Source organism: Ochotona princeps, chromosome 18, assembly GCF_030435755.1.
Source record: "Ochotona princeps isolate mOchPri1 chromosome 18, mOchPri1.hap1, whole genome shotgun sequence".
NCBI classification, from domain to species: Eukaryota; Metazoa; Chordata; class Mammalia; order Lagomorpha; family Ochotonidae; genus Ochotona; species Ochotona princeps.
Genome location: NC_080849.1, coordinates 10,581,362 through 10,603,007, shown reverse-complemented (window position 1 = coordinate 10,603,007; position 21,646 = coordinate 10,581,362). Strand labels below are relative to the sequence as shown.

Sequence of the window (21,646 nt, the reverse complement as noted above, 5' to 3'; positions counted from 1 at the left end):
CTCCGAAGTATTTCCTCCAAGAATGACTACCAGGGTTAAGTTTTTCACCCTGGCAGGCAGTCTGGGTACAACCACACACACACACTCCTGCCACGTAGTCTTTTGTCCCTTTGTTTGGCTTCAGGATGGAAGGTGCGCTTCTCAGTAAATCTCTACCATTTTAGCCAGGGAAAGTTAAATTTGATAGAAGCCCAATGAAACACTATGAAATTTGTGATGTGAACAGAGAATCCCTAAGGTTAACATGAAAATAAAACAACTATTCATCTGTCATATATTAAATATTAAGATTATTTGGTGCCTTGAGATTGTTAGTTCAAAATCTGTGGTTTTGGGGGAAAACATTTTATATTTTGGAAAAAACTAAGTGTAAAATACATCCTACATGAAATTTCATGAATTTACTTGAAGGATTTTAAAAAGGAAAAGCATGTCTATTATATGACATTTTTTCAAAAAAGTTTTAAATCCACAACTTATTTACATAATCATGGCTTTCCTTACTGTTTTAATAGAGAGAAAGTAGAATGGGTTCGCATGTTTTCAGCACATGGCTTCAGCAAGTGGGAATGCAGTCCACTGTGTTTCATTCAGGTCCCACCTCCTTCCCTCTCCCATACTCTGCATCGTATCTCAGAAAGTTTGAAACTTAAAAATATAAGCATAATGTCATTCTCATACCCAAGTAAGAATTGCTTAACATCATCAACTATATAGCCTCTGGTCAAATTTCTGATTGCTTTTTAAATGGCATCTGTGACCTACATATTTTTCATGCCAATTAATTCTTTAAGTTGGGATCCACAGGAGAGTACGTTAAAACTGTAGTTGGTTGGTGTGTGAAGTCTCTTCACCTACACACAGACATCCCTTCTCTTTTTGCTTTTACTTGTTGAAAAATAAACTTGATCATTTGTCCCTTAAGGTTTCATAGTCCAAATTTCACTGATTGCATTTCCCTTATGTTGTTTAACATGCTGTTCTGTGTTTCCTGTGAATTTGGCATTTTGATCTAGGTCTGAGACATAACCGGAATTGGGGCAGGTTTCTCTTGGCCTGACTGCCTTGTAAGAGGAAGTGTATTTTTAGGAGAAGACAAATGTTTGCTTCTCCCAGTTATTGGAATGTTCATTAACTGCTGATTGAAGTGACCAGTAATTTGAGGTTACAAAATGGATTCTAGAATTTTTCTGTCAGTTAGGAGCTAGAATGCTTCCAAAAAGAAAAAAAATTAATCCATTTATACCATGTAGCCTTGCCTTACACGTTTTCTAAAAGAGACATGATGCACCTTCTATGATAAAGAATTAGAAATTTTAAGCACTGTTATTAAGTACTTGAACTTATTTAATGTATCTCAGTGCATCACACTTACTGCCATTGATGATGCCAAATTATGTGAAGATTTCTATGTTGATTTTTATCAGAAAGCCAGGTTTACAGAGAGAAAAATCTTCCATCCACTGGTTCATGCGCCAAGTGGTCAGAACTGAACCAATCCAAACCCAGGAGCCAGAAGCCTCTTCCGGGTCTTCCAAGCAGGTGCAGGATCCCAACATTTTGGGCCATCCTCCACTGCTTTCCCAAGCCACAAGCAGGAAGTTGGGTGGGAAGTAGAGCAGCTGGGATACAAACCGGTGTCTATATAGGATCCCAGTGCATGCAAGAAAAGGACTTTAGCCACCAGGCTTCTGCATCAGGCCCCAAATTATCTGATTCTTAGCCGATCGGAATCTCTTCAATTGACTCTTCGATTCCTTCTTTGCAATCTGATATGACAGTATCATAAACATAATTCTCTTGAAGAGTAAGGACAAGAGAGACAGTTACCATTTTGTGTGAATTATTTTGAATGTTTTTTATTAGGCTTTATGACTTTTTTCCCTTTTTTAATTATTCTGAATGTATTTGGGGATATATTTTGTGTTTATTTAGCAGTAGAGGATTCAGGGCCTGGCGCAGTGGCCCAGCAGCTGAAGTCCTCACCTTGAATGCGCCGGGAGCCCATGTGGGTGCCAGTTTTAATCCCAGCAGCCCCACTTCCCATCCAGCTCTCTGCCTGTGGCGCAGGAGGGCAGTCGAGGACGGCCCAAAGCCTTGGGACCTGACACCCACATGGGAGACCCGGAAGAAGCTCCTGGTTCCTGGGTTTGGATCGGCGCAGCACCGGCCATTGCGCTCACTTGGGGAGTGAATCATTAGACTAAAGATCTTCCTCTCTGTCTCTGCTCCCCTCTGTATATCTGACTTTGTAATAAAAATAAATGAATCTTTAAAAAAAAATAGTAGAAGATTCTATAAGCACCACATAAAGCACAAAAATATTTAAAATATTACAGCATTTTGATCATCTTTAGTTTATTCATTTCTGTAAAAAAAAAAGCATGTATGAAAACATTAATGACATCATAAATCTGTAGGTAAGTTCTTAACTCTTGTGCTCTGAGATCCAGGAGGAACTCAGAAGACATTGGGCATGATCGCTTCCATCTGGATACTCACAGTCTTGAAGGGAATCCAAGTGTTTGCATGAATTTACTAGAATAGTGACTTAAAAACACCAAATAAATGATACAGATAATATGAACTGCCAGAGTCAAGCGAAAGCTGTCATCATTTCTCACCTGCAAAGATGTCTTCATTTTGGCCATTATGCTTAGGGTCAGAGATAAATAAGTAGATATAATAGCTTTGCTCTCCACAAACTAAGGTTGGCAAAAGGCTAGATCACATGTGGCTGTGCTGGTGTTGTCACGTGTCACAGAAAATGTGCAGACCTCATTTTGAAATTCTTGTGGTTCCATAGAATGTCTGCTTTTCCTGGGATGGCCAGAGGAGGCTGAGCAGGAGCTTTGTGTGCTTGGCGAAGCGCACTGCTGCCTCCCCTGGGCTGCACGAGTGGGACTGTGTGTGCAGGAACGCACTGTCTGCCTCCTACTCAGCCTTTAGGACAAAGCTTAGATTTCACCTCTCAGGCAAGCCTTCCTTGATTTAGCCCTCCAAAGTCTATCATAACTGATCAAAACAGCAAGGGAAATCTTAAAAAGTGTGGAAATAAATAAATCTCTAAGGTAGAAGCAAAAGCTGGAGCCAATACGAATATGAAACATACATGGAGTCCATCCTTAAGGAACCTTGATTTTGAGTTGTATTTCCAAACTGAAAATCATAATCTGTTAGCACATCATTACACGAATTCAGCTAGTTACAGCGAGCATTTTTCTTGTCACGAAATGGAAAGCACAACCCAAGTAATATAGATCAGTGTTTCTTTATGATACTGTAATTACCTGAATGTACTGTCGATCATTACGCCAAGTGTATGTGGCTCTTTGTCAGAGAAGTTGGAAAAGTACTGATCTGTAATCAGAAAATATATGCATAATGTTTTTATACCTTCATATTTATTCAGCACAATTCAATGAATATAAGATATTCACATAAATGAACTTGAGCAAACCACATTCCCTTCCCTTAGGGTATTCCCAGCTAAAAGTAGAACAAAGCAGTTGAAAGTATAGTAAACATTGAAACAATCCCTGCAAATGTTTCCAAGGAAGAAAGAATAGGAATCTTCAAGTATGAACAATTGGCTGGAGAGAGAGGCAAGACAGAAAGAGATTGCATGCAGAAAAAAAATGACTCTGACCAAATGTCTGAAGAACGTGTTTGGGAACTGTGAGTAGAACTAATACACAGTGTGTGGGGAGAATGATAGGGATAAGTCTATGAAGGTGGGTAGGCGCCAGATAAAAAAGGCTTTATCAAGGCTAGAAATTGGCGGACTTTTTTTTGTAAGGACAATAAACACTACTTTGAGATTTGCAGACTACACGTCGTCTCTGGCACAACAACTCAACAATTGTGGCAGGAAAACGCTCTGAACGGATATGTAAATTGTAGGCAATGCTGTGTTCCAGTAAAACTATTTACAAAATCAGACAACAGACTAGAGTTGGCCTGCCAACTGTCATTTTTTGACCCTTGGAAACTTGGCTCTCAAGTTTTAAGGCCTATCAGAATTACCTAAAAATTGCTCACTACCATCTGTAGTTTTTGATATCTGTCAAAATCTGAGAATTTCCATTGATAACCAATTCCCAAGTAATGGTGATACAGCAGGTGCAGGAAACACACTTTGAGAAGTACTGCTTTAGAAGTCAGCCTTTAGTAACTACAGAGAAGCAGTTGGAACCAATTGGAAAGCTTCTGTGGAAACTCATTATGAAGTCAGATGTGGACATGCACGGAAAGGAAAAAAGTAGCGATGAACGAGATAGCGTTCTGGGTATTTTTCATATGTTCATTATAGTTACCATGACTCCCTAAACTAGATACTAGTCTAGTCTTATTTTACAAATGATATACAGAAAAGTGATTTGATCTAAGGCCACAGATATTTAATGTGATGTAATGCATTCACTTGTTAGGATGGATAGTGTCTATCTTCCAGGATTTCTGTTTCTTATCAATGTAATAATGCTGATAATAAGAACTCCTGACACTTAAACATGTTGTGTGCGTAGCACTGTGTTAAACAGTATATGGCTATATGAGAGTTCTTGAGGAAGTTTGTGGGAAAAGCACATTATGGAAAGAAAACATATATTACAGGTCTTTTACACCAAAAGATACTTTTTAATTCCATCTTCCCACACTTTGTCAAGTTTCTTCACATAATCCTAATTGCCTTTTAGAGCACTTATTAGAATTATGTACACTTTGCCCATAAGAACATTAAATAAATTACTCAAGATCACACGGCTAATGAACAGAGCCAAAATGTAGTTCCTTACTTAGAATGGTACATAAAAATTACCCTCCATAATCTAAGTTTCTGTTTTTTGATGCTAGTCCAGTATTTATTAATAATGTGTTATAGTAGAAAATAGTTGTTAATTGTTTTTTTTTTATTGCTTTACATGAATTTTGAAATTTCTTTCCTAGCTCGATGTCAATTGCTGCAAGCTTAGTGAGTGAAGATACAAAGACCAAGTTTTTGAACAAAATGGGCCAGTTGACAACGTCAGGTGCCATGCTGGCCAACGTGTTTCAAAGGAAGAAGTAGGAACGGGAAGGAAGCCCCCAGTGAACACTAAGTTGGACCAAGACTGGTTCCTTGTACTTGAAGTACTTGCCTTTTTTATTTCCTCAGTTTTATGTTTTTTTTTATGTTGTATTTTATCCTAACCTCCAAAGATATTTGCACTGCTTTTGATTACTGCTGTATATTTGTTGATTTTGGAATTACAAATATGGTACAAGAAAATTGAGTTGATGGTCTGTACCAAGTCTCTTCTATGTTCTTGTCTTTCAGAATAATTTTTATACATATATATATGTATATATATAGTGAAGAGGTTTTTTTTTAATTTTTGGATGGGATATTAGCAAATATTATCTGTATGATACCCTAAGCTATTACAATGGTACTTAAAATAATGTAAATTTGAAGTCATTGTTATAAAATAATAAAAGTGGAGATCATTTAAGTATTTAAATTATGAAATGATAATTGCAGACTTTTTATTGTTTCTTAACTGACTAGAAAGAAAGAGCCACCAGCATTATTCTGTGCCTTTGGACTTCAGTTTGTGTGATCTGTAGGAATTGTGCGCATTCCATTCACACGGGATTTCTTTAGGATGCTGTGATGAATTTTTGAGTCACAAATCCTACAGTAAATAAGTAATGATGAAACATTCTTTAAGTGCTATGTAAACCTCCCCAGCACATCCATGCACATAATGGTCTCATCAGAGAAGGGACAGCACATGAACTTGGGGAGTATATTTTACACAGTGGTGTGTAGTAGATTTACATGCTGAAAAATAAATGTACTGAGAACTAATACTTGTGAAATATTTCCCATGTTGAAATACAGAAGAAAATATGGTTTGAGTCTGAAATTTAATGCTTAATTTATATTAAACATTTTATTTAAGTTTTCTTTTATGATTTTAACTTCAGAGATTATCTTTCCATTCTGTTTTTTACCTAGAAGTACTGAAAAGTTAAGGACATTTGGAGGCTACTTTTTTCTGTCTAAACTAGTAATGACATTGGCTACATTGTAACTGGGTAGTTACCAACTTGTCCCTAAAGCAATCAATAACATCTCTTATATTTGAATTTACTACACTAAGTCTTGAATTGATGTACAGTCCCCATAGACTATTCACAAATGCAATTGAAAGTACGGAAGAAAGCTGGACGTAGAAAGAATGATTGGTTTGAGCAGTTAATGTGAGGCCTTTTTGAAAAATAACTATTTTGATAAAAAATTCTCATTTGAGCATAGTTGATAAACATAAATGATTCTCATATTTGTTTCAAAAACTGTTTTAATATACCAGAAACAAAGTTGGATTACATTCACTTCCTGGGAAAGCTGGTTTACCACGTGTTCAGGCTTATACAGTTAATTTGCCCTAGGCCAAGCCATTTTAAAAGGCTCATTGGGGAAGTAACTTCTTTGCCTACAGTAAAACAATGTTGACTAACTAGTCTTCTGAAAACTGTTGGATTCTAGGCATTCCTGAGAATTGAAAGTGGCTACCTTTCATGTCAAAAATGTTGACCTATTATAAATAAAATGTTTTTGCATACTTGTTTTTGTTTTGTTTTTGGCTGTGTGTTTATTTTCATTTTGATGTTATGTTTCCATCAAAAAGAAGTGAGGTTTATGTTTATGAAAATATGCTACTGTCTTAAATATAATCTGTAAATTATGGTTCTTTTAACTATTACTGAAATGAGATTGTCTTGCCATAAAACTGGTACATTTTGGAAATGATTCATGAGAATGTTTAATATTGTTTTGAGTGATGGAAGAATAAGTATGTTTGTTACTAGGTGAGTGGGGATATGTCTGTCACTTTGTGGTTGGTTCCATCCATGGATAGGAAGCCTGTGAGTACAGAGGACCAACTATATTTTTATGGTGATAATTTGTATTAATGAGTGAATGCATATATTTAAATACGTGTCTTTAAAATTGCAGCAGCAGACAGGATACACAATATATTTGAAGGTAATCTTCCTTATACTTTTTTTTTTCAAGATTGATTTATTTATTTTAAAGGCAGAGTTGACGGAGAGAAAGGAAAAACATCTTCCATCCACTGGTCCATTCCTCAAGTGCCCTCAGTGGCCAGGGCAGCACCAGGCCAAAGCCAAGAGCTTCATACAGGTCTCCCACGTGTGTTGAAGGACCCAAGCACATGAGCTGTCTTCCACGGCTTGCCCAGGTGCATTCGTGGGTTGGAAGTAGAGTTGCCTGGGCTACAACCAGCGCCTATACGGGATACTTGGCAGTGCGCATTAACTCACTATACCATAACACCAGACCCTGTTATGTTTTTAAATATCTTAGGGCTATTGCAATTTCACTTTATTTTTTTCTTTAGTAAAATACCTACTTTTCACAGGCAAAACAGACAGTAATTATTAAGGCTTGAGAGTGTTCTTCCAAAACAAAGCATAAAATCCCCATTCTTACTCTTTAAACAGAAGTAAATTTATAGGTCTAAAAATCCAACCTAATAAAAAGCTGAGTTTCAAATTAATGAAATACAATTTTAAGTAATTAATTTTTTTTTCAAAAATCAAAAAGTCCCATTGTAACCAGTTTGAATGCTTTCTTTTTTTTTTAAGATTTATTTATTTTTATTAGAAAGGCAGATACACAGAGAGGAGGAGAGACAGAGAGAAGATCTTCCGTCCAATGGTTCACTCCCCAAGTGACCGCAACAGCTGGGAGCTGCGCCAATCCGATGCCAAGAACCAGGAGTTCTTCCGGGTCTCCCACGTGGGTAGGGTCCCAAGGCTTTGGGCTGTGCTGGACTGCTTTCCCAGGCCACAAGAGGGAGCTGGATGGGAAGCAGGGCTGCCGGGATTAGAACTGGAGCCCATATGGGATTGCAGGGCATGCAAGGTGAGGACTTTAACCACTACACTATTGCACCGGGCCCCTGAATTCTTTCAAGTACTCTGCTTGAATCATAACGATAAACCTACATGTAAGTGTCTTACAAAATCATGAATAATTAGTCAAGGCATGCTTCTTATTTACCTTTGAAGTATGTTGATTAGGCTAGTTTACATTATTTTTTTTTAATTATTATTACAAAGTCAGATATACAGAGAGGAGAGACAGAGAGGAAGATCTTCCATCCAATGATTCACTCCCCAAGTGAGCGCAATGGCTGGTGCTGTTCCAATCCGAAGCCAGGAGCCAGAAACTTCCTCCAGGTCTCCCATGTGGGTGCAGGGCCCCAAAGCATTGGGCTGTCCTTGACTGCTTTCCCAGGCCACAAGCAGAGAGCTGGATGGGAAGTGGAGTTGCCAGTATTAGAACTGGCACCCATATGGGATCCTGGCGCATTCAAGGCAAGGACTTTAGCCTCTAGGCCACGCCGCTGGGCCCCACATTATCATTTTAATAAGGCCATGAAATCAAGGTGCTATCAAACTCATTTTCCTTTACAAAAAAAAAAAATTACACAGTTTCTGATAAAAGTTTAGGGAAGGGGCAGGCAAGTGCAATGACTCAGTGGCTACCCCACTTCTGCCAGTGCTAGCATCTCAAATGGTTGTACATTTATGAATTGTCTGCTCCACTTCCAAAACAACTCCCTGCTTGTGGCATGAAAGCAGTGGAGGATGGCCCAAAGCCTTGGGACCCTGTACATGATGGGAGACCTGGAAGAAGCTCCTGTCTCCTGGTTTCAGATCTCAGCTCCAATCATTGTGACCATTTGGGGAGTGAACCAGTGGATGGAAGATCCCTGTCTCCCCCCTGTAAATCTGCTTTTCCAATAGAAATTAGTAGATCTTTAAAAAATAAAAAATAGGGCCTGACGCAATAGTGTAGTGGTTAAAGTCCTTGCCTTGCACGTCGGGATCCCATATGGTCGCTGGTTGTATTCCTGGTGGCCCTGGATGGTGCCCCCATCCAGCTCCCTCCTTGTGGCCTGGGAGGGTAGTCAAGGATGGCCTAAAGCCTTGGGACCCTGCACCTGTGTAGGAGACCCGGAAGAGGCTCCGGGATTCTGGCTTCGAGCTTTGGATTGGCTCCACTCTGGCCGTTGGGGCCACTTGGGGAGTGAACCATTGGACAGAAGACCTTACTTTCTGTGTCTCCTCCTCTATGTGTATCTGACTTTGCAATAAAAATAAATAAATCTGTATAAATTTTAAAAAAAAATAGTAAGATTGAAATCAGAATGTATCAATTGTGTTTTTATGACACCGTTCTTCACAACCACCGCTTCTGGAGCATTTTTCAAACTATAAAGGGTACAACTTTAGATTCTGCCTTTTGATCTTTGATCTACACTAACTACAGCTAGCATGTGCTAGTAGTCACCTTCCTAGCTACTCTACATGTACTGACTGCACACTAAGGAGCTTTTTATTTTGCTAATATAATTTCTGAAAGTCTACAGAAGAATCAGGTAACAAAATTCCAACTTCGCTATTGTGTTGGAGATTAGTTCAACAAGCAAGCTGGAAGAAGCAAATTTGGGCTTTCATCTGCATAGAAAGATCTAATTTAAAAATAGGATGTGCTTTTTTTTGCTATTTTATTTCAGTATGATCCAAAAATAATTAAACATATCTTTACTAATTAATGATAATAAATGTCTGGTAAATTTTTGCATATTGGCAAAATAATTGAACTTTGGGCCCGGCAGTGTGGCCTGATGGCTGAAGTCCTCACCTTGAACGCACTGGGATCCTATGTGGGCTTCCGGTTCTAATCCCGGCAGCTCCACTTCCCATCCAGTTCCCTGCTTGTGGCCTGGGAAAGCAGTCGAGGACGGCCCAATGCATTGGGACCCTGCACCCACATGGGAGACCTGGAAGAGGTTCCTGGCTCCTGGCTCTAGATGGGCACAGCACCGGCCTTTGTGGTCACTTGGGGAGTGAATCATCGGATGGAAGAGCTTCCTCTCTCTCTCCTCCTCTCTGTATGTCTGGCTTTGTAATAGAAATAAATAAATCTTTAAAAAAAAAAAAAAGATGTATTAAATTTTTTTTTAAATAATTGAACTTCTATTTTGAAATAAATGGCCCTATTCTCCATTACACTACACCATCCAAAGTACATAAGAGCTATGTAAACGTAACATAATATAAACCATTCATTATGGTTTCTAAGGATATATAGATATTTTTTCCAATTCAGTGTTGTAAGGAAGGAAAACTATTTACTTCTCTCTAAAGAGAAATAAATCTGGAAAATGTTATCCAAAATATTTCTATAGAAAGAACTTCATTATCATATTAATGCCTTTTATTCCATTTAGGATTGATCTATTCATTTCAGTTGGATCTTTATGTGAATACATTTCTCAAGGGGCTGTAATGCATTTCGCCTTATGTGTTACAGGTACTAGATTTGTTGAAATGAAATCCCTAAGAAGGCAAGAAATGAGATTCAGAGCTTAAGTGGAAGGACTGGCCTCCATTTCACAGAAAAAGGAGAATAGATACGCTTACAGGTAACTGCTACACTACTGTGGGGATGTTAGGGGGTTTCCACTTCATGCCTTCTATTTTCTTAGTGAAAAATTAATGTATTTTCTCAGTGAAAATTAATCAGTTGTGAGCTTGAGTGGCTCATGGGAAGTATTGGAGGCTTGGAGAGAGAGAAAGTAAATATGGTTTTCTCGAGAATGGCAGAATGAAGCGTGGAAGGAAATGGATTGCTAAGCAGTTTTGAGAATGCTTTTTAAAATGAGAATTTAAAGAGCAGCTAGTTAGCACAGTTGTCTTTTCATCTTTCTTTGCTCCAGCTGTTGCAGTTAATGTAGGAAGGAAATGACACCCAGAGGTGGGTTTTTCCAGGTGCTTTAGCAGGCACAGGTCAAGGGCACAGCAGTGCTTACCAAAAAAGGATGATGCTGATGGGCCTTACACTCTGCAGGAGGTAAAGCGGATGACGGTGTCTCAGTAGCATACAAGTGTCTTGCAGTGGGAGTGTTCCAGAAAATGAACTGTTAGAGTATGCTCTTTGAAAGCAGAAATGAGAAGCAAATACGATATCTGTTCTCCCTCTGCATCCTAAGGCATAGATATGTGAAAAACAAAATGCAGTGGCCACTGTATACCATGGAGGTCACCATTCTTACAGGTAGCCAGAATGCACTTAGCTGCTCATGCAGAAGAGATGTGAGAGACCCTGGGTTCCCCTGGGCCTGACGAGAAGCTAGAAGAGGTTAGAGAATTACCTTTTCTAAAAATAGTTATTTATTTTTATTGGAAAGGGAGAAACAGAAAGATATTCCATCTGCTTGTTCATTCCCCAAATGGCTGCAGTGACCAGAGCTGAGCTCATCTATAGCCAGGAGACAGTAGCCTCTTCTGGGTCTCTCTCACGTGAGTGCAGAGTCCCAAGGCTTATACCATTGTCCACTGCTTTCCCAGGCCAAAAGCAGAGAGCAGGATGGGAAGTGGAGAACCCGGGGCTTGAACTGGCACCCATCTGGGAGGTACAAGATTAGCCAGTTGAGATATCCTGCCAGGCCCAGAGATTTACTTTTTCTTTTTTTAAGATCTATTTGTTTTTATTGGAAAGCCAGATATACAAAGAGAAGAGACAGAGAGGAAGATCTTCTATCGGTTGATTCACTCCTCAAATGGCTGCAATGCCTGGAGTTGTGCCAATCTGAAGCCAGACCTGAGATTTACTTTTTAAAATAAAATATTTGGGCCTGGCATGGCAGCCTAGCAGCTAAAATCCTCACCTTGCATGCACTGGGATTACATATGGGCACTGGTTCTAATCCCAGCAGCCCCACTTCCCAGCCAGCTCCCTGCTTGTGGCCTGGGAAAGCAGTCAAGGATTGCTCAGACCCTTGGGATTCTGCGCTCACGTGGGAAATCCGGAAGAGACTCCAGGTTCCTGGACTCAGATTGGCTAAGCTCTGGCCTTTGCTGCCACCTGGGGAGTGAATCAACAGATGGAAGATCTTCCTCTCTATATATGCCTTTGCAATGAAAAGAAATAAATCTTTTTTAAAAATAGATAAAATATTTATGTATATATTTGAAAGAGTCATAGAGATTGGGAGATACAGTGAAAGAGGAGAATCTTCCATCTGCTCTTCACTCCTCATATACCCACATTAGCCAGGGCAGGGCCAGGGTGAAACCAGAAGCTTCCAGTTCTCCTCTGGATGGCAGGGGCCCTTGGGCCACCTTCTGCTGCTTTTCCCAGGCTGCTAGCAAGGAGCTGGCTCAAGTGGAGCAGCCTGAACATCAACAAGCACCCACATGAAGCCAGTGTCAAGCCGGGCTTTACACGCTAACGTCACAGCATGGGCCCCCTAGAGATTTACTTCAAGAGTGTTCTGATAGTTCTAAGAGTTCAGACCTTAGGTCCAAAAAGAACAGCTTGAATTTCTCCTTTTGAGAAACTGGGATAGGAACTGATGATCTTAGAACCCAGTTCTTCTAGGGATTCAGGCTTTGCTGTAGCCCCCTCTGGAGGTCAAATCATAAGGATCTCTGTCTGGTTTCTTCTTGATTGTCTCTCCTTGGAAGTTTTTCTTTTGAATTATCCAAATAATTGTTACAGTATTAGTGGGATCCTTTTTATTCAGATGGAAACTTGTCTTCACTCCTGGAAGCTAGGTTTTCACTTCAGAAGTCAATACGGGGAGGGCCTGGTGGCGTGGCCTAGCGGCTAAAGTCCTCGCCTTGAACGCCCCGGGATCCCATATGGGCGCCGGTTCTAATCCTGGCAGCTCCACTTCCCATCCAGCTCCCTGCTTGTGGCCTGGGAAAGCAGTTGAGGACGGCCCAAAGCTTTGGGACCCTGCACCCGCGTGGGAAACCTGGAAGAGGCTCCAGGCTGCTGCCTTCAGCTCTGGCCATTGCAGCTGCTTGGGGAGTGAATCAATGGACGGAAGATCTTCCTCTTTCCTCCTTTCTGTACATCTGGCTTTCCAGTAAACATAAAATAAATCTTTATTTTTAATGCTTGTGTAGCGGAGACAATGTCTTCTGCAACAACAAAAAATGGTTTTCTGTCCTTTATAATGACTCTAAAGCAGAGGTCATGCAAGCTTACTGCTTGCTATTAAAAACTGATATTCCCTAAGCATAGGCTTTCTGTCTTGTAAGGGTCTTGTAAGGCATAGCCAGGCATCACACACCCCACTTGTGTAGCACTCTGTAGGAACTTGATTGACGGAACTAAAGAAAATGCTAGTAAGGCAGAGTCTGGCTTGGCAGTCAGTAACAAAGTGTCATTTGTGTCTCAGCTGAGGAGCCTTCTGCCAACATCTATAAAACTGACCAACGTGGTAGCTTGCTAGGAACATGAAATCTCAGCCCCTCACAGTTCTTGATAATGGGAAAAGCTTACGTTTCTGCCGTGGATCCTCATAAACATGGTGGATTACTCTCTCAACAATAGGACACTATAGGACATTCAGTAGTCATTTCCTACCGTGTCCCTGCTTATATATCAAGAATACCAGTGCTGGGACAGGCATTTGGTACAACAGTTAAAGTACCACCTGGATGCCTGTACCCCATACCACAGTACATGGGTTCCAGCTTCACTGTGGATTCCAGCTTCCTGCTAGTGCACATCCTGAGAGGCACTAGGCAATGGCTAAAGTGGCTGGGTCCCTGCCACCCGCAAGGGAGAGCCCAGACTCAATGCCTAGCTCTTGTCATCAGGATGATTCAGTGGTGGCTGTTGTAACCAACTGGAAGTTAAACCGGCAGGTGGGAGGTGTGTCTCTCTGCCTGTCAACCAGATCAATATTTTACAGATAAATAAATAAATAATAGCAAAGCTAAATTCATAAGAGAAAATCTGCCAGAGATAAACAAGGTCAGTCAAGTGAGCCATTTTCTGATCCTGTGATTCAAGGTCAAATACCAGAAACGGCCCCCAAAGGATTCATAGTCAAGTTAGTTTTGGAAAATGCTCTAGACCATTGCACTTCTCTAAATAGCAAACTGGGATATGGAAGATTCTGAGAATTTTTTGTCAGGAAAGAATCGGTTTAATTCAACCTTTCTCAAACATTTTGCAAAAAAAAAAAAAAAAAAAAAGCACCTCTTTTTTAATGTCTTTATAAATATCCTAAAAGCATTTTGTATGAATATGCTTTGGAGGACACTGATGGGATAGACTTCAAGAGATCAGCTATGTAGTCTTGTTGTATGTGATGAAATGTAAAGGCCTCTCTGTTGTTGCTGTTGTTTTTTGATAAAGTTGGCATTCTCTTGAGAATTTTAGAGACCAAAACATAATGCTGAGACTTACCTAAAAGGAATTCCTCCTCCCTCTGCCTAGAGGTACACTTACAGAAAAAAGTGGGGGACCAATATCTGTTGACTATTTAAAAGCATCTCCATATTATATGTGTGTGTCTGTGTGTATAATATGTATAATGTGTGTATTTTTTAACCTATTTTATGCTTTTAACATGCTTTAAGATACAAAAAATTCTTTTCCAAAGTGAAGTGGGAGTTGACTCTGAGTTGCACTCCAGTTCTTGCATGAAGAACAAGGCTAAATGTGTCAGGATTCCAGGGATAGAGGTACTAGGGAGGAAACTACTTCTGTGAATGACCAAATGCAAATATCTTGAGCTTTGTGGGCCATAGTTACTCAACTGGGAGTGCAAAAGCAACCAGATATAGCAAGTAAACAAGTAGGCATAGTCGTGTTCTAAGAAAACTATATTTACAAATACAGGTGATGAACCAGACTTGCTGGCCCCTAAGAGTACGTGAAGTTCCAGATTTTAGCCTAAAAAGTTTCAGAGTAGGTGTCACTAGTCACGTTTTTAAAAGCCTCATTACAAGGCTCTCACACCCGAAAAGGATGGTCTCCTTTTTTAGATGATACAATCACTCTACATCAGAATGTCACTTTCAGCAGTGGCAGATGAGTTTCATGTGAGCCCCAAACACTGGGGGAGCTCCCCAGACAGCAAAGCCTTGGCAGTCAAAGATCCTGCACTAAGAGGCAATCACAGAAAACGTTAGCCTAGCATTCCCCAGGGGGCATTTGCTGACTTGAGGGCAGAGCTTCCAGTTCTGCCCAAAACCTGGGTGAAACAAACATGGAGTTCAAGGAGGACTAAGGAGAGGCCGTGGTAGACCACCCGGGTCTGTGGTGTGCCACACTGCAAGCAGTGAAGTGGAGCTAGACCAGCCCTCAGCCATCTCCATACACCTGGGAACCACTTCAGCCCCTAAGCATGTTACTGCAATCTGCCTCTCATCCTTGCCAGAAACAAAAGCATGTCTTCCCTTAAAAATAAAATAAAATAAAATAAGCCTTAATTCAGGTTTTTGTACTCAGTATCTAATATCACTCATGCCTGGAAACAACCAATTAGCCAAAACTTACTACAGCAGGGGGAAAAAAAACGATAAAAGGGAACCAGCCTGCTGGAGGGTCAGACATTGCAATTGCCACATATACACTTGAAAATGGTTATGTTTGAGAAAATGAACAAAATTAAAATTTAAGTGAAAATAAAATGGAAATTTTTTAATGAAAAGTCATAACTTAATGAAGGATTTAACAAATTCAATTCAGTTGAGGAGAGACTTGGTGATCAATTAACAGATAAAAAAAATTCAGACTGAAGCCCGAATCATTTTTTTTAAAGATTTATTTATTTTTATTGAAAAGTCAGACATACAGAGAGGAGAGACAAAGATCTTCCGTCCGATGATTCACTCCCCAAGTGAGCGCAACGGCCGGTGCTGTGCCGATCCGAAACCAGGATCCAGGAACCTCTTCCAGGTCTCCCACGCGGGTGCAGGGTCCCAAGCCATCCTGGACTGCTTACCCAGGCCACAAGCAGGGAGCTGGATGGGAAGTGGAGCTGCCGGGATTAGAGCCGGCCTGGAGCTTCAAGGCTTCTCTTTGTTGAAGTCTGGATAGCAGAGCCTAGGACAGTTATTTCTCCCAATCTAGCATGTAATGAGTTCAGTATCCCAACTTGAATACTTGAACTTTAGAGCCTAGCACTTTAAGAATTACAAAAAAATAACTCAATGAATGCAGCAGAAAACATGAAACTTCCCCGAGTTGCACAAAATTGTAGCCTAGATCAGTTGGAAGGCACAGAAATAATGAATGGATTAGCATTAACATATAAGATGGCTAAACGATTATTTAAACTTACTTAAACATTGAAAAGCCTTTTTTTTTTCATCTAGCCAGGAAATAGGATTCTCTAAAACAATTCTACCCTAAGAGTCTCAGGAAAACATTCAACCTGGAACATTAAGCACAGCAACAAGGACATTGACACAGATTTGCATTAATCATTGTAGATAGCAAAGGATTTAAGTTAGTTGTGATGTATGACAAGCCACTTATTGACAACTGGACAACAGAAAAGTCTAACGCAGGCGAGCAAAAAAATCCAAGCTTCTGTGGTCTTCATCTGAGTTAATGTGGAGCAATCTGATAGACCCTCATGGTCAGTGCTAGAGGAAAGGGAGTTAAAGCTAGACCTAAGAGAAAGGATATGAAGGCTTCCACCATGAGAACCACCAGGGGGTCCTGGGTGCTGATCTGATGCCGTCATCAGCATCTGTGGAGGACACTGCTTCAGTCCCAAGTGAGATCTGTAAGAAATGACTGACCCCGGAGCTCTCAACCTCCAAAGCAAACTTCCAATGATCTCCTTGGCAGCCCAAGCAGCCTTACCTTTTTCTGGCTCAGGCTCACACCAGTGGAGAGCTCGCCCAACCCACCTCTCCTGCTAACCCAGATCACATGCAAGCCAAAAAGTATTGTAATCTTGGTTCTGCCCCCAGTCCCAGCTCTCATGCTTACCAGCAGGAGCAGTGACCCAGCAGGGGAGTGCCCGTTAGATAACTCTAAAAGCTAATTCACAATAACTTAAAAGTAACATTTCCTGACCAAACAGACAGTACTGCATGTTAACAATTTAAAAGTTTCCTAAAGCAACTAGCTGGAAAAGAGTGGCATAAAACTGAAATTTACTATGGGGCCGTTCCTCATCCAATCTCATGGAGCATTAGGCAAAGCAGTGTCCCTAGAAAACAGCACCTTTTCTGCAAAATACACACTGCAGGGACCTGTTAGACATCTGACTAGCAATTGTTCTCTGCACTGCACTTGAAGAATCAAACTTTTTAAAAAAGATTTATTTTTATTGAAAAGTCAGATTTACATAGAAGATAGAGGGTCCATCTGCTGGTTCACTCCCCAAGTGGCCACAATGGCCAAAACTGAGTCAGTCCAAAGCCAGGAGCTGGATGAGAACTGGAGTAGCCAGGATGTGCCCATGTGGGATTCCGGCACATGCCAGGTGAACACTTTAGCCACTAGGCTACCGTGCGGGTTCCAAATCAAACAGTTTTAACAGAAAGATATACATGAAGTCAAGATTAAATAAGACTCACACAATGAAGAACAAAGTGATAGATTTTACACACTTGTTTTTCAGTCATTTGTTAAATGCAAATACTAGGTTTCTCTCTTCAGTTTTAAGACAAGTAAAACAGGACTGCCCTGTTGGCCAGACTCTCGTCCCTTCTCTCCCTCGGACCCTGCTTTGGGAAATGCAGGGACCTGGAACCTGAGGTGGTCACTGCAGGCCTTGCTGGACTCCAGGAGCAGCTGCCCTGCAGGGTGAAGGGCAAAGCTTCCTCCCCAATAGCCAGCATGCTGGCTCAGCCTTTGGTGTATCCCCCAGACCTCCGCCTGCCTCAGCAGCTGCCTGTTCCCCCATGAACCCACGTTGGAGCCCCCTAATGTGACTGTTGGGCAGGGTTCAACTGGACCCATGTCCTAGGTCAATGGGTTTGCTTAAGGTTAACCATCCCATCTGGTGGGCCATCTACTGTCCTCTGCCAGCATAGGCCCTCGCTGGAGTAAGCACAGGTACATGTGTTTTACTGACTTACAGACTCTGGGCACAGCCCCATGGAGCTGGTGGCAGAGACAGTGGCAGGCTGCCCCCACCCTCAGCCCTGGTGACCACCTGTCTTCAAAGTCTTCATCCTGAGGGGAAAGAATGAGTCCTCTTAGATTATACCTCCACTCAGATCTCAAAGTGATCTGAGTCATTCATTGGCTCACATGTCCAGGCCATGCTAACAGGAGGGCCAAGGCAGGAGACAGATTAAGGTGACATGTTCTGTGACAAGGGCTCCCCTCAGCAGAGCGGCTGGCAGCTTTGGATGGTTCAGCAGATGGTTCAAATCAAACTGCACAGGAATGAGGCTGGTAACGAGCACCCACTGAGGGCTGCGTGCAGGCTGAGAGCTGACACTCATCAGGCCCTTCTGCCTGAGTCGACATGAGAGGAGGACAGAGCTCCTTGCACTGACGGGCACCTCCGGGTGGGCCTCAGCCAGCCTCCAGCTACAACATAAGAATCTTCAGTCTGGTCACAGCTGCCAAGACCAGGCATCCCCCAGGAGAGGCTTGGCATAGGCTAACATTCTCAGCTTGACTCTGCAAAGCCAAAAAGAAAGTTTAGCACACCACAGGCCACAGACATCCCAAACCAAGTAGAAAAACAGAAGCAGACACCTGTTCAGGTAAACGACAGACAAAATGTGGTGTGGTCCTTTATTACTGGCTGACAAGGGACTTTGAGAGGGAAGAGAGGCTCTCAGAATGGCTATGGGGCAATGCCGACAGCCCTGTACCCCAGCACTGCTTCCTAGGCCTGGAAACCAGCTGAGACCCTCTGCCCCAAGTGGGAGCCCGCACAGCACAGGGTCTGGGCCAGAAAGGCTTGCTTGATCTGTCCCCAACTCTGCCATCTGGTTCTTCATCGGACTAGGGCCTTGACCACGTAGTGGGAACGAAGGCTGCTCCTTTGTGTGCTGAGAGAAGGGAAATGCAGGCAAATGCTCTCACCTCTGGCAGGACCTCAGCAGAATCACATGTTACCTGCTAAGATGGCAGAGCTCTTGCGGAAGAGGGCTTTGCTGCCCCTTTCTCAGATCCATTGAGCACCAGACCAGTCTTATTAGAAAAAGAAACCCACCTCAAGAGCCCACCCCGCCATGCTACTACTGAAGGCATGGGCAGAACCATTAGCTCTTGGGGGGCTCCCCATTCAAACTCCTCCACCCCCCAAACTCCATCACTGCCCAGTGGTGGCTGGGAGCTCCAGGCATCAGAAGTAATATCGGCGACGAAAGTGCAAGCGTCGGGGGTACTCCAGGGCCAAGTTAATGGGGCCGAAGTTATAATTGACCCTCCTATTCAGCATAGGGGGCATGAAGGGGGCTGCAATGGGTCTTGTGTTCAGTAGAAAGTTGTTGGGCACGGGCCAAAAGAGCGGCTGTAAGAAGGGCTGCTGTGGCAAGTGTGGTGGTGGGTAGTGTGGCACCTGTGGCAGGTGCAGGATCCGCATCAGAGGCCTGGGCAAGGCTTCTGGTCTCGACACCTTCCCAGGGCGCTTCTCCAGTGGAGGGCCAATACGTTTAAATGTGTTTTCTCCCTTCTTTTTCTGTTCCTCCTCGGCCTCCTTCTGGATTTCCTCAATTGCCTTCTCATCTTCTTCCGTGGGGTCAGTCCAGAGGGAGCACCTGGAACACTCTTGGCAAGGGGCTCCCGGTGTGCGTAGGTGCTGGCAGAAGTGGTCATACCCACTGATGGGCGCTCGGCAGAGATAGCACATCAGGGCACCACAGCGGCAAGACATGTGGTTGCAGCCCTCAGATTTGATGAGGCCAGTCCCACACCTGTGGCATTTTCTAATGCAGGCAGCAGCCATTTTCTCTTCAATGAAGGTTCGGAACTTGGTATCGTCCTTCCCAGCCAGCTCTTCACAGGTGATGCCATCATGTACTTTCCAGAGTGCTTGGCAGTTTCTACAGGTTTCCATTCGGCAGCGTGGATTAGGACAACTGAATTTCTTCACGTCATTGTCCAGGACAGCACGGAAATTACAGGAGGGACACCTGACCAGCTCGCTGGCAAAGGCTGCCGTGACCTGCTCCTCGGCTAGCCGTTCGTAGTACTTGGACAGGATGGTCTGCGGAAGCACCCTCTCCAGTTCATGGCTCGGAAACAAACATGTGCAGCTGCCTTCCATGCAGCTGAGCACCGACTTTCCAGCCCCGAAGACAGACTGTTGGGCATATCTAATGAGACACTCTTTGCAGAACAAGTGAGCATCCATGCACTGAGTCAGCTCTTCAAATGGAAATTCCCCATAGCAGCAGCGGCACTCTATAAGCTGGCCATCTTTTTTATATTGTTCTTCATTCATCTGCAGGGCCAGCAGAAAATCTTCATGCTCTGCCATCTCTTTGACCTTCTGTTCATAGAACTCCTGCTCCCGCTGCACGGCCGGAAGAAGAGCATGCCGGTCATAGGAGCTAAAGTCTCGCCGCTTGTTTTCCAGAAAGAACATCTTCTTTTCTATTTTGATGTCACCTTGTTCAAACTTGAAGTCTATGTAAGAAAATGGGCTCATATTTGTTTTCTTTTTCCTTTTCCCGCTGGCTTTTGGCGCTGGTTCCTGCTGTTTTTTAATGGCATCAGAAAAAGCCTTCCGGGTGATCGCATAGTGTCCCTTGAACTTGTGCAGGGCCCACTTGATGTCCTGGCAGCTGATCATCCTGAAGTCGGTCATCAGGAGGTCAGCAGCTTGAAGGAAGCAGGATTCGTCCAGAGGAGCCAATTGGGAATAGTCAAAGAAGTTCACTGCAGGGGGTTGTGTCTCATCTTGGCTGGCAAACAGGCGGCTGCTGGGGTTCACCTTGACTGGATCTTCTCTCTTTGGATAATCTGGATTTTCCAGAAGAAAATTACAAAGTACATTTAAATCGTAATAATTCTTCAAGTGAATTATTTCTTCAACATATCCATTTGCTACATCTGGAAACCTTGCTTCTGTTTCTTTTACTAGTAGGGCAACAAGTTTTTGTTCCACTTCAGCACTTTCCTGACCCCAATTTTGAAAATTGGCATCAGGAGATGCTCCAGGTGGCAAGGCTGCCCCTGGCTCTTCATCTTCCATTGTTAACTGCTGCTCTTCAACCCTTCTCAGAGGATGGGCAGCCTGAGGGAAGCGTGACCTGGAATGCTGCCCTGCTCTTCTCGGATTCACACTCGAGTCTGCAGGCCTTTCTTCTTCCAACATTTCCAGATGTCACGACTGAGGTGCACCTGCATGAATGCAAATTATCAAAACATGGTGACCTGTTCCAAAGGGATTGCCCCTCCGCTGCCTGGCTCGCGAGGCGCACAGGCTCGCTCACGGTGGCACTCCAGTTAGTTGGCACTGCCACCACCATCGCTGACGGGTCACTCAGGAGTTACCCCACTCCCCTGAGGCTGCCTCTGCTGCTCTCGCTCTGTCCCTACCACAGCATCACCCCATGCCTACGCACAGTGCCCCACTGTTCTTACATGCCTCCTTCTGACAGAGAGAGGCTAATCAGGAAGTTTAAACCTTCCAGGAAAAGTTGGTTGGCCTTCAGATGCTCAGCCCATACCACAGGTCAGGCTCCCTTTAGGACTGAGTTCTCTGATCTCCCTGCTTTTTGCTAGACTTCCCGGGGGTAGGACACCCTTCTGATGCAAGATTCAGGTCTTCCTTGCTTACTGAATTCATGGCGATGTCTCTGCTCACATTTCATTAGTTAGACGCTA

At 42.7% G+C, this 21,646-nt stretch overlaps 2 protein-coding genes across 5 annotated transcripts in view; one reads left to right on the top strand and one right to left on the bottom strand.

Annotated features, from left to right (window-relative positions):
• RELCH (RAB11 binding and LisH domain, coiled-coil and HEAT repeat containing) overlaps positions 1–6,617 on the top strand; it is a 106,218-nt gene extending 99,601 nt beyond the window's left edge. For all 4 annotated transcript variants that reach the window (XM_058677078.1, XM_058677077.1, XM_058677076.1 and 1 more), the window contains one exon: positions 4,948–6,617. In XM_058677078.1, the coding sequence (XP_058533061.1) occupies positions 4,948–5,068 (121 nt within the window). In that variant the 3' untranslated portion in view covers positions 5,069–6,617. The remainder of the gene's footprint in view (positions 1–4,947) is intronic.
• Positions 6,618–18,944: 12,327 nt separating this feature from the next.
• On the bottom strand, positions 18,945–21,148 carry LOC101524224 (E3 ubiquitin-protein ligase RNF216-like). Its single transcript, XM_036493510.2, has one exon. It carries the CDS (start codon positions 21,132–21,134, stop codon positions 19,158–19,160), a length of 1,977 nt encoding a protein of 658 aa, XP_036349403.2. The 5' UTR covers positions 21,135–21,148; the 3' UTR covers positions 18,945–19,157.
• Positions 21,149–21,646: the final 498 nt, after the last annotated feature.

Excerpts from the sequence above, each read along its gene's own strand:
- LOC101524224 (XM_036493510.2), bottom strand. The coding sequence starts at position 21,134 with ATGTTGGAAGAAGAAAGGCCTGCAGACTCGAGTGTGAATCCGAGAAGA.